The sequence below is a fragment of the Sinohyriopsis cumingii genome, chromosome 11 (assembly GCF_028554795.1).
Source record: "Sinohyriopsis cumingii isolate HCF-2022 chromosome 11, ASM2855479v2, whole genome shotgun sequence".
NCBI classification, from domain to species: domain Eukaryota; kingdom Metazoa; phylum Mollusca; class Bivalvia; order Unionida; family Unionidae; genus Sinohyriopsis; species Sinohyriopsis cumingii.
In genome coordinates this window covers 65,543,951-65,556,604 of record NC_142971.1, presented here as the reverse complement: position 1 = coordinate 65,556,604, position 12,654 = coordinate 65,543,951, and the positions used below count along the sequence as shown (strand labels likewise).

Below are 12,654 nucleotides of genomic sequence, written 5' to 3'. Positions count from 1 at the left end.
TACTTTGTGATGCTCTTATGCTTTGCACATTATATCTCACACCAAATATTCCATTCAGTCAGACTACTTTGTGATGATCTTATGCTTTGCACATATATCTCCCACCAAGCATTCCATTCAGTCAGACTACTTTGTGATGATCTTATGCTTTGCATATATATCTCACACCAAGCATTCCATTCAGTCAGACTACTTTGTGATGCTCTTATGCTTTGCACATTATATGTCACACCAAATATTCCATTCAGTCAGACTACTTTGTGATGATCTTATGCTTTGCACATTATATCTCACACCAAGCATTCCATTCAGTCAGTCTACTTTGTGATGATCTTATGCTTTGCATATATATCTCACACCAAGCATTCCATCCAGTCAGACTACTTTGTGATGCTCTTATGCTTTGCATATATATCTCCCACCCAGCATTCCATTCAGACTACTTTGTGATGCTCTTATGCTTTGCACATTATATCTCACACCAAGCATTCCATTCAGTCAGACTACTCTGTGATGCTCTTATGCTTTGCATATATATTTCCCACCAAGCATTCCATTCAGTCAGACTACTTTGTGATGCTCTTATGCTTTGCAGATATATCTCACACCAAGCATTCCATCCAGTCAGACTACTTTGTGATGCTCTTATGCTTTGCATATATATCTCCCACCCAGCATTCCATTCAGTCCGACTACTTTGTGATGCTCTTATGCTTTGCACATTATATCTCACACCAAGCATTCCATTCAGTCAGACTACTTTGTGATGCTCTTATGCTTTGCATATATATCTCCCACCCAGCATTCCATTCAGTCAGACTACTTTGTAATGCTCTTATGCTTTGCATATATATCTCATACCAAGCATTCCATTCAGTCAGACTACTTTGTGATGCTCTTATGCTTTGTATATATATCTCCCACCAAGCATTCCATTCAGTCAGACTACTTTGTGATGCTCTTATGCTTTGCATATATATCTCACACCAAGCATTCCATTCACTCCGACTACTTTGTGATGTTCTTATGCTTTGCATATATATCTCACACCAAGCATTCCATTCAGTCAGACTACTTTGTGATGCTCTTATGCTTTGCATATATATCTCACACCAAGCATTCCATTCAGTCAGACTACTTTGTGATGGTCTTATGCTTTGCATATATATCTCACACCAAGCATTCCATTCAGTCAGTCTGATCTTTAGCATCTTATTGAACAGTTCCATTTTATTTTACTTGGCGACTTGAACAGCCATCATACATTTTGCAGCTGTAAAGATATTGATGGGAGAGAAAACAAAAGATGTTACTTCAGAACACAATCTTGCCTTTTCAATAACAAGCCATATATCTGTCATCATCCTGCCACAGAATCCTACTCGTCCTTAGATCTGACCATATGCAGTGCATCTCTTTTACTTTACTTATATTGGTGATGATTTTTGTGTGAGTAGCCACTTTCTTTTATGCTTAGGAAGTATTACTACCAAACCTGAAGTTAGGAAATCACACCACCAACCTCAGGTTAGGATGTCATACCACCAGACATCAGGTTAGGAAGCAATACCACCAAACCTCAAGGGCTAGGGCACAGATGGAAATTAAACGAGGCTGATTAGGAAATTTCCTCTGCAGATCAGATTAGATATTTGTTCATTTCAAAAATGTGGCTTCATTATGCTTGAAGATATGTATTCAAGAAAAACAAAAAGAGGACATTAAAAAGTTCAGGTTCAATGCAGCAGCTAAAATTCTAACTTCATATGAAAATACAAGATAAAGCTTGTTGTACTGAAGAAGCAAGAGGATCCTATGTCTCTAGATTGAATTCTTTTAAACCATAATGGAATATAGTAAGATAGGTAATTGGGAAAAATTAACACAGGTGTATATCAAGCACTAGAAGAAACTTTATGAACTGATCATGATTATATTAGAAATTTTGAATACATTGGCAGAAACTTTCATCATAAACTTCTCCAGGAAAACTATTGTACAAACATCAGTTGTATCAAAATCCAGAAAAATGTTCCTTTAAATTTCAAATCTGGTAATGCTAAAGATTATAATAAACCTTTCACTCCCAGAGAACTGCAGGACTATCTTGATTGAGCCATTGACTCTAAAGCAGTACCCGATCACTAATACCTAAAACAGCTCACAATACACTGCTTTAGCATTCACATGCCTTCCTGTTTGTTTGTATCCCAATATTGATTTTAAAAATGAAAAGTATCAAGGATACAGAAAATGCACAAAAATTAGTCATTTCTTTCACAAATTTTAATTTTTAACCTGATTGTCGCTTAGGAGTCCCTAACACTGTTGACTTATGGCACTTCAAAGCAAATGGAAGCTGTTGATGTAAATATTCAGACAGGCTGCTCAGTGTCCTTTTCTGATTTCTAGGCAAGTCCATTACAGTAAAAACTGTGTTGTCTGATTTCTAGGCAAGTCCATTACAGTAAAAACTGTGTTGTCTGATTTCTAGGCAAGTCCATTACAGTAAAAACTGTGTTGTCTGATTTCTAGGCAAGTCCATTACAGTAAAAACTGTGTTGTCTGACTTCTAGGCAAGTCCATTACAGTAAAAACTGTGTTGTCTGCATCCGATATTTGCAGTGCCTAGTTTTAATATTTCTGAAACAAATTGAACAAATAAAATGGAGGTACTATTGTATACATGTGTTGAAAGAGAATAATTACAAGATTGAAAGCATTATTAAGATTATCAAAGACGGTGAACTACATTATATATGTTGCTTGAAAACATACATCCCCATGCAAATATAGTAACTCCGTTACTAAACAAACTCCCATTTGATTTGAAATGCCAGCAAGTTTTCAGTGTTTGGGTGGGACCTATAACCAGCAACAGGTTATAAATTATAAATTGATGAATGAAATGATTAACCTTTGTGCAGTTTTATTACCTCATTGCCTTTTGTTTTAAAAAATTGGAATGGGAGTACAAACAAATGGGAGGCTGTGTGAATACTATGGGAGTACAAACAAATGGGAGGCTGTATGAATACTATGGGAGTACAAACAAATGGGAGGCTGTATGAATACTATGGGAGTACAAACAAATGGGAGGCTGTATGAATACTATGGGAGTACAAACAAATGGGAGGCTGTATGAATACTATAACTTGTAACTGGTGATCATCATGGCAGGAAGCACCTGTGTACCTAGACCTGGAACAGATTATGCCAACCCTTCCATGCCATATTGCTATGCCAACAGACTAAGCTAACCCTTCCATGCCAGTGCTATGCCGAAAGACTATGCCAACCCTTTCATGCCATAGTGTTATGCCAACCCTTCAATGCCATAGTGCTATACCAACAGATTATGCCAATCCTTCCATGCCATAGTGCTGTGCCAACAGACTGTCAACATTTCCATGCCATAGTGCTATACCAGCAGACTATGCCAACCCTTCCATGCCATAGTGCTGTGCCAACCCTTCAATGCCATAATGCTATGCCAACAGACTATGCCAACAGTTTCATTCCATAGTGCTGAAACAAATAACATATTTTTCTAACTGAATATTCAGCCAGCATTTATTCATATTTGAATATTTGTGGTGATGTCATCATAAAATGCTTACTAGTGTCACTCTCAACTTGCGTTGAATCAGAAGCCATTAAACCAGAATTCGTAACAAATTCTGTAAACAATTGTGGCCCATGTAGCTTGTAAATAAATAGAGCTGTCTTGTTATCCAGGCTCCTGAATTAATAAACCTCAATACCCTTCTTCAATTAAAACAGTGTATAATTGTAAAAAACAATTTTTAAAAAAAGATACAATCATATGATATTGGAAATATCTAAACACATTTCAGAAACTCTTGGAATAAGACTCTCTGTCTCATGTATTTCAGATGCGAGTGGAGAGGAATGTGTTTCATACACTGTGGAGCTCCAGCGCCATGGTGGTCCTTTGGGCATCACCATCACAGGGTCTGATGAGGCCTTTGATCCCATTGTCATATCAGAGCTGACACTTGGAGGGCTGGCAGAAAGGTTAGTAATTATTTTTCTACTCTGCTGGGATAGTTTAGAAAAATAAACAACCAGATCAGGGTGTGGAAGTTTTCATTTTACGGATGATTTTAATTTACAGTCACAATGATGTACATGGGATTAATTTTTGGAATGAAGCCAAATAAACTGGAGAAAGAGTTTACGTACTTCAGGTCTCTTTTAGTTCGATATTATTAACATATGATTTTGTTTTTATATATAGAAGTTAGTCTTGTTTGGTTTTTGAAAGACAGCTAAGAATTCAAATTTTTTAATAATGCATGGAATAAACCCAAGATACAGTGCAAATTTTTTCAATGATAGGACTAATCATATATTTCCAGTTCCTTGTCAGGTGACTAAACTAAATCAAAATTAACTGTAAATGTGTCACACATTGTTCAGTGAAAATGAGGGTTCTGTGGGATTCTTACAATCATCTGATGCATACTCACTTTAGTAAAGGTGTAAGATACAGAATTTAGTTTTTATATGCCCACCTTGAGGCAGAACATGTTATGTTACTGGTGTTGTCTGTCTTTCCATCTAGTGCTGTTAACTTAACTTCTGTATACTATCATTATTACCGGGGCCCTGAGTGGCTGAGTGGTCTAAAGTGCTCTTCATTATAGATCACTGCCATCTCACCTCTGTCTGCGTGGGTTCGAGTCTCAGATTCGGCTAATGTGGGTATGTGAGAAGGCTTGCCAGTAGCTTCTTTTGGGTTGGTGGTTCTTTCTGGGGTTTTCCTGGGTTCTTTCTCCACCATTAATACTGGCCGCCATGTATAGCCTATCATGTGCTGAAAAATGGTGTTAAACCCTACAACAACAACAACAACTGTCATTGTTACCATGGGTTAATATTGCTTTACTTCTAATTGCTAGCATTGATATAAGCTGGTATGTTAACGGGAATGCTACAAATAAAACCCCAACCTAACATTGGTGTTTAACTTTGTAGATTTTAATAGGGATCCTGTTGTTTCCACAGATGGATTACTGTTTGTTGGGTCTTTACATTTATGGTTTGCAACGTCCATAAAATTCACAAAAATTGGTACCTTGTGAAAATCCAAGAAATTCACCATATAGGCAGTAAAATCTGTCATGATAGACCACCACTTCTGTCAACAAAAATAACGGTCTTTCAAGACAGGTGGTCTCTAGTTAGAGGTTGAAGAGCAGTAATACTGTTGATCTTTGCATGGAAAACCCAGTCCTTCATGAAATGTGGTCTTCCATAGCAGTGATTCTTCAGGACAGATGGTCTTCCATAACAGTGGTTATTCTTAACACAGTGTTTCAGAACTGTATACCATCATGGAAGGTGGCCTTCCAGAACAGTTATCTTTCAAGATAGGTTTTTCGTAAATTTACAATCTCTACAATAAAAATCTACATTTTTAACTTTCATGTGTTTGTTACTTAACATAAAAGTAGCTATCAATCATATATTTGATTTCTTTATAAAACATACATTCTGCAGAGCTTGCTTTTTATTTTAACTAGTTAAACCATATCAGTAAAGTTCAGTTAGTGACGTATCATATGTTTTAACAGGACAGGTGCTATCCATGTTGGAGATCGCCTTCTGGCAGTGAATGGTGTGTACACCCGGGGTCGCACCGTCACCGATTCAATGCATTTGTTACAGAGTGCCGGAGATCGTGTTACACTAAAAATAGCCAGACCAGCCAAATCCAGTGTAACAAGTGAGTCATTGTTAACAAAATTCATGTATTGTAAATCACAGATTCTTAGCACGCATAAAATTATGTGGAACCTAGCAAGGGAATAGACATTAATCAAATATTATTATGTTAAAACAGAGTAAGTAAATTTGAAGGACTAACCACATGGATGGTTCCTGATGCTTGTTGCCAGAGTTAGTTGCCACCATTGCAGTGGGATGCAATGATAATGAATATAAAGATGGGACTGGGGGCTTTGGTTTTCTAAATGATTTACTGCAATTATTGATATTATGTTTATAAATTTATTTGAAAATTCCCCCTTTCACCACTATGTTTCCTGTTCTGCTCAGTTTGATAATACCATTGTCCCAGGAATCAAATCAGCATTTAATTTCATCTGTGTTTATGAAAATCATTACTGCCAAAACTGTACATGTTTTGCTCAGTTTGATAATACCTTTGTCCCAGAAATCAAATCAGCATTTAATTTTGTCTTTGTTAATGAAAATCATTACTACCAAAGCTGTACATGTTCTGTTCATCGTTGATTTGCAAATATTGTATGACTCAAATAAGTTGTGTTCAGACATTTGGAAAAAACAATTTGTCACTAATATGCTATAAACAGACACTTGCAAAAATGGAATGCCACCAATAAGCTATGAAGCAGATATGCTGCCCGGGTGCATGAATGCAGGAATCAAGCAGAATTTGTATGAATTCACATAATTTGAGAATAGTTTATAGTTGTGCATATAAAAATGTACACTGTGCAGTATACAATTTTTATTTGACTGTTAAGCCTTAAAGTGTTTTGTGCAACATAAGTCACATGACCAGTAGAGATGTCATAGCACTTGTCATGATATCTGTCTCTATTCTTGTAGGTAACTGTTTAGTTTTTCTGTTTCTTTAGTGTTAAATGAATAGCTGTAAAACTAAACTTGATTGGCACATTATGCCCTGGAACAAGCATTCTGCACTAGTTTGAACCTTGTTTCGAGGAATTTTTACAAATGCTTGTATAAAATATGGGTTACCTAAAATATTAAATGTCTGATTTCTAGTGTGGGTCATCTAAGATGACAATTTCATTTTGCAAATATTGGCTGATGATATTGCTGATGACAATGATGTTTAATGTTATGAACTATATCAGATTATTTGAGTTGAGAAAATGCTCATGAAGATTCCAGTGAGTAATTTTGAAACCAAAAAAGATGTTTGATGTTGAATATGAATCTGATGTACATGATGGATTGATTAAAACAGACAGCATGCACATCAACCCCTCTTTAAGTGGCATTTAGAATTTAACTGTAGGAAAGACAGAAAACCAAGTTTAATTAAGATACAGCAATTTAAAAGTAGAATGGAGCTTTCATCTCTTTTTTCAAACATGCTGCAAAACTATATAGCTCTATAAGGTTTAAGATAAATTGAATAAATAAGTATCTAAAATAAAATGTAATGATATTTAATGGATCAAAATATATTTGTTTTAAAAAGGACACTGTGACATTGATGGGCTTTAAACCCCAATAAATCATGATGGGGCATATAAGACGGACACTGTGACCTTGATGGGCTTTAAACCCCAATAAATCATTATGGGGCATATAAGAAGGACACTGTGACCTTGATGGGCTTTAAACCCCAATAAATAATTTAGGGACCATATAAGAAGGACATTGTGACATTGATGGGCTTTAAAGGCCTATAAATCAGTATGGGGCATATAAGAAAGACACTGTGACATTGATGGGCTTTAAACCCCAGTAAATCATTATGGGGCATATAAGAAGGACACTGTGACCTTGATGGGCTTTAAATCCCAATATGCCAGTAGCTTCTCGTGGGTCGGTGGTTCCTTCTGGGGTTTTCTCTGGTTCTTCCTCCACCATTAATACTGGCTGCCATGTATAGCCTATCATGTGCTGCAAAAATGGCGTTAAACCCAACAACAACAACAACAACAACAAATCCCAATAAATCATTATGGGGCATATAAGAAGGACACTTTGACCTTGATGGGATTTAAACCCCAATAAATCATTATGGGGCATACAGGAAGGACATTGTGACATTGATGGGCTTTAAAGGCCTATAAATCATTATGGGGCATATAAGAAATCTGGCTAATAGTCAACACAGCATTGATTTAAGAAAGTGAAACTTTGGCAGAGTCAGCTTATGTCAGTGAAAATTGTTGTTTTGGAGCATAAGTATCTGAAAGACAGTACCTATGAGCTGTGGAAAAGTGTATATAACAACCATAAAGAGCAATGAGCCATGGAAAACTGTACATAACAACCATAAAGAACAGTTGCCCAATTTGTTCAAGATGGCTAAGCTAGTTATGTATATGCCCCTTCAGACAGCTGACTGAAACACAGATCTTTGCAAAAAAACAAATCATACAAAGAAAGGCATAGTTTAAACTCAGAAACAACCAACAGATTAATGTTTATACCACTAGAGGCAATATCTTTGAAAGATTTTGGTTTCAGTAGAGCTCTTACAGAGTGGACCAGGTAGAAAGAGAGTTTGAAGTATGGCTGTTTCCTCCTTCATATTTTCTCACTCCCTCTTATTTTTGTGACAAAAGGGGAACTCCCACCTTTAGATAATATCCTGGCAGCATTTCTAATGAAGAGAAATGTACTAAATTTATATGCTACCAGTATTGTGAAAAAGACATTTGCTAAAATTATATGACTATAATTATTATGATTTATATTATGTACATAAATATGCATACTTTATATATTACTTTACCAATGTATGCACATTTCCTTAGCAACTACATAACCAGATCATCTTTGCATTACTGTAGATGACTACATATAACTTAGCCCTCCATTTGTGTGCAGAAAGAAAGAAGAAGTTGTCTCTATCCACTATAGCAAACAACAGTAATTTGGTTGCCTGTAAAACCAAGGGAACTAACTCTACAACAGGAGTTCAGCTTTTAAGTGGAGACCAAAATAAAATTTCATTAGTGTTTGAATGACTTTTGTATTTTTATAGTTATTAAAGTGAAAAAGTAAAATATGGCTGATATATCATTTAGTCATTTATTTTTATTTTCCTATATATATGTGTGAAAGTACATTGGATTGGCAGTAAACATTCCCTTGGCTTTTATGTTTTCTTGTCGGCGGTATTATTATAATAGCAAGCAGAATATTTTAACATGTAATGAGAACACGCAGAGTCAACCTATCTCTTCATGCTTTTGCAATGTTTCTATGTCATTCACTTTTGAGAATTTAATACCGTATTTCATGTATTTTTTCATACCCTTTAATTTTTTGTACACAACCCAGTTATCAAAATAATAATTATTTAAATGTATCATAATTTTTTGTACATACCACTTTGTATTTTTTTTAAAAATTCATTAAATTATTGTACATTAAATTTCTACTAAGAAGATTTACGTTAGCAAAAAAGATCGAAAATACTGTATTGTCATTTTGTTTTTACAAAAATTAATAATTAATTGTTGGTGAGAAAATACAATGATTGATGCATAATTATGGGCAGTAGTAGCATAGGTTTGGAGTGTCTAACTACCCCCCCTCCAAAAAAAATCATATTGCAAATATATTTTGATATATATATGTAAATTCCGACAAGTTTAATCATGCAATGAATCTGAAAATGTGTCCCAAGATTCAGTTCAAAATTCTTAGTACATGTCAGCGTTAGTTTTAGACTGCTTACTTTACTAACTCTCCTGGCCGTAACTAACTGGCCCCCCCCCCACTTGCAAAAAATCCTGCAGGCCCCCATGTGCATAAGCTCTTTTATTGTCATTACAATATCTACTGGTGTTTATTAACAAATGGACAAAGGACTTCACAGATCATCCCTTTAAGTATTATTCGTTAACTAGTTCTCCTTATTAAGTCTGTCACCATAACAAAACACCACATACATTTTAAAACAAGTTTGGAAGCCTTTGATGTTTTCTTATCCAACAAAAATGACATCTCAGTACATGCTAAAGTGAAGACCACCGACTATTGGACAATGAGTCTTATTGTTTCATTATAGTCATACAAACATAAAATTTAAAAACCTTGTCATTTTCCATTGTAAATTTTAAAGTCACGGACTCTGTAAAAAAAAATTTGTATATATACATATACTATCTTTTAAGTGCTTGTTCTGTTTTGACTTGCATATAACTAACTTTTCATTGCAAATCTATTCTATGATATACCCCACTATTATCTTCATTGGCGAGTTCTGATAGCAAGTAATGCATATGATAACTTGTCCTTATAACATCTGTATAAACAATGGCTTCAATAGCGCATTGACAGATTTTCATTTCCCTAAAGAGAGGCTCATTTCCCGACTGGCAGCCTTGTTGATTTGGCCTCTTCTGCCCATTCTTGCCCTCAATCTGGTTTCAGCTGGATAACCAAAGTGCTAAGCATGTTTAATTACCATGTAAATAACACTGCATAGCCATGTGGTTGTTGTGGCAATGTACATCGTAATAATTACAAGAATGAATTGTTGATTTAGTCGTGTTTATTGATAATGGAATATAGTAGGGTCATAATACATGAGGATTATCACAATTGTCAGGAAACTGAAAATAGTCTTGTTCTCTTTGCAAAAGCTACAAATAAAAACCACCTTGAATAAATATGGTCTTGTACACTGAGAAAAAATGTCAACTCTCTCACACACAAAAGCTTATGCACGCGCTCACACGCATTAACTAAAACGTGATTTCAAGTTCTTTTTTTATTGCACTTTGATAATGAGATTACAATGTATTTGTTGCTGTAAAAATACATGCTGAATTAATTTCTTGACAATGTGGACTCGTATCATTGCATACAATTTACCAATAAATAATACCCATAACTAATACATGTTCAAACCATCATAATCATTTTGCCAACATTACACAACATAACAGCTACATATGCTCTAAATGCAGATGAGCTTGCACACAGAGACATAATTCTCTCTCTCTCTTGTTCACTAATAACAGCAAAAATATTTTTGAGTACTTTTATTTTTATTGTAATTAGATTCTTGAGTTGAGAGCAGAATGAGACAGAAAATATACGTATACTTTGTATGTTTGTATCGATAGGTTGTCGAGTAGCATGTGTTGCATAGAACTTGTTCAGGTACGATCCCTTTATTTTTTGTACATGGTCAGTACCACCAAATAATAATTATTTATTTTACATATAATTTTTCTTACACTGAAAATAATAATTATTTTGTCGTAAATGAAAAATTACATGAAATATGGTATATCATTGTGGATGAATGAATTATAAAACTGAGTCTTGGTCTTGAATTCTGGCATGTGCACCAGATGGGATTTTGACAATCGTAAGTTTAGCTGCATTCTCAACACATAAAAGTAGTTGATGATTGCCAGCATATTCATCAGCATTCTGTGCCTGATGGATTTAAACACAACCTCTACTCTGTTTTATTTTACAGTGGAGAAACCATGCAGAAAGAGTGTCTCAGTAAGTATGCCCGTTTCTTGTATGACCCTTATCAGTAATCATATGGGTAAATGTTAACATGAATTAAACTTCGATTTTGGTTTTTTTCCTTCCTCTAAATTTAGTAAGCAAAAGGCAATAACTGAACAGTGACTTAACTCACATTGCTGGAACTTTAGCACTATTATTATAATGGGAAAAATGCACTTGATTATAGATATTTATGCCCTTGAAAGTTTTGAATATATTCTTATATCCTTGTCTGATAAGGAAAACTAGAAATTATATAATGCAGTAATAGACTCATGAGGCCTAATTGAGATGTCAACCATACACAGTAATAGACTGAAGAGGTGTAATTGAGACATCAAACTTATTACACAGTAATAGACTCAAGGCTTAATTGAGAAATCAGATTTATCATTTAGTAATAGATGCAAGAGTCTTAACTGAGACAACATAAATCATACAGTAATACATTAAAGTGGTCTAATTCAGACATCAAGCATATATGACACAGTAATAGACTCAAAAGGCCTAATTAAGCCATTAAATGTATCATACAGTAACAGACTCAAGAGACATAATTGAGCTATTAAGTGTATCATCAGTAATAAATTCAAGAGGCCTAACAGAGACATTAAACCTTATACAGTAATAGACTCAAGAGGCCTAACAGAGACATCAAACTGTATACAGTAATATACTCAAAAAGCCTAACAGAGACATCAAACCTTATACATAATAGACTCAGAAGGCCTAACAGAGACATGAAACATCACACATCAGTAGACTAAGAGGCATAACTGAGACATGAGACCTCATGCAGTAATAGACTGAAGAGGCCTTGTAATTCGGATATCAGATGTTATACAGTAAGACTCAAGAGGCTTAATTGAGACATCACATGTATCATACAGTGTTATGCCCAAGAGGCCTAACTGAGACATCAGACATATACAGTTACTGTAATAGATTCAAGAGGCCTAATGGAAACAACAAACATCATACAGTAATAAACTCAAAAGGCCTAATTGAGACATCAAACATCACACAATAATACACTAAGAGGCCTAATTGAGACATCAGACATCATTCAGTAATAGATTCAAGAGGCCTAATGGAAACAACAAACATCATACAGTAATAAACTCAAAAGCCTAATTGAGACATCTGATGTCATACACTAATAGACTCAAGAGACTAAATTTAGACATCAAACATCACACAGTAATACATTAAAAGGCCTAATTGAGACATCAAACATCATCATTAAGAGGCCTAATTGAGACATTAGATGTCATACAGTAATAGACTCATGAGGCTTAAGGCATCATATAGCCATTATACTGTAAATCACTATAATTTCATGGGTATAAAACTATCATGGGCATTATCTTGATAGAGGGACAAATAAAAACTGTT

At 34.9% G+C, this 12,654-nt stretch overlaps 1 protein-coding gene across 3 annotated transcripts in view; it reads left to right on the top strand.

Annotated features, from left to right (window-relative positions):
• LOC149788596 (glutamate receptor-interacting protein 1-like) overlaps positions 1-12,654 on the top strand; it is a 101,902-nt gene that overhangs the window by 72,010 nt on the left and 17,238 nt on the right. For all 3 annotated transcript variants that reach the window (XR_016424177.1, XM_089974648.1, XM_089974647.1), the window contains 3 exons: positions 3,897-4,038; positions 5,601-5,752; positions 11,222-11,250. Coding sequence is in view for 2 of the 3 variants with exons in the window: in XM_089974648.1 (XP_089830774.1) it covers positions 3,897-4,038; positions 5,601-5,752; positions 11,222-11,250 (323 nt within the window). In the remaining variant the exon portion in view is untranslated. The remainder of the gene's footprint in view (positions 1-3,896; positions 4,039-5,600; positions 5,753-11,221; positions 11,251-12,654) is intronic.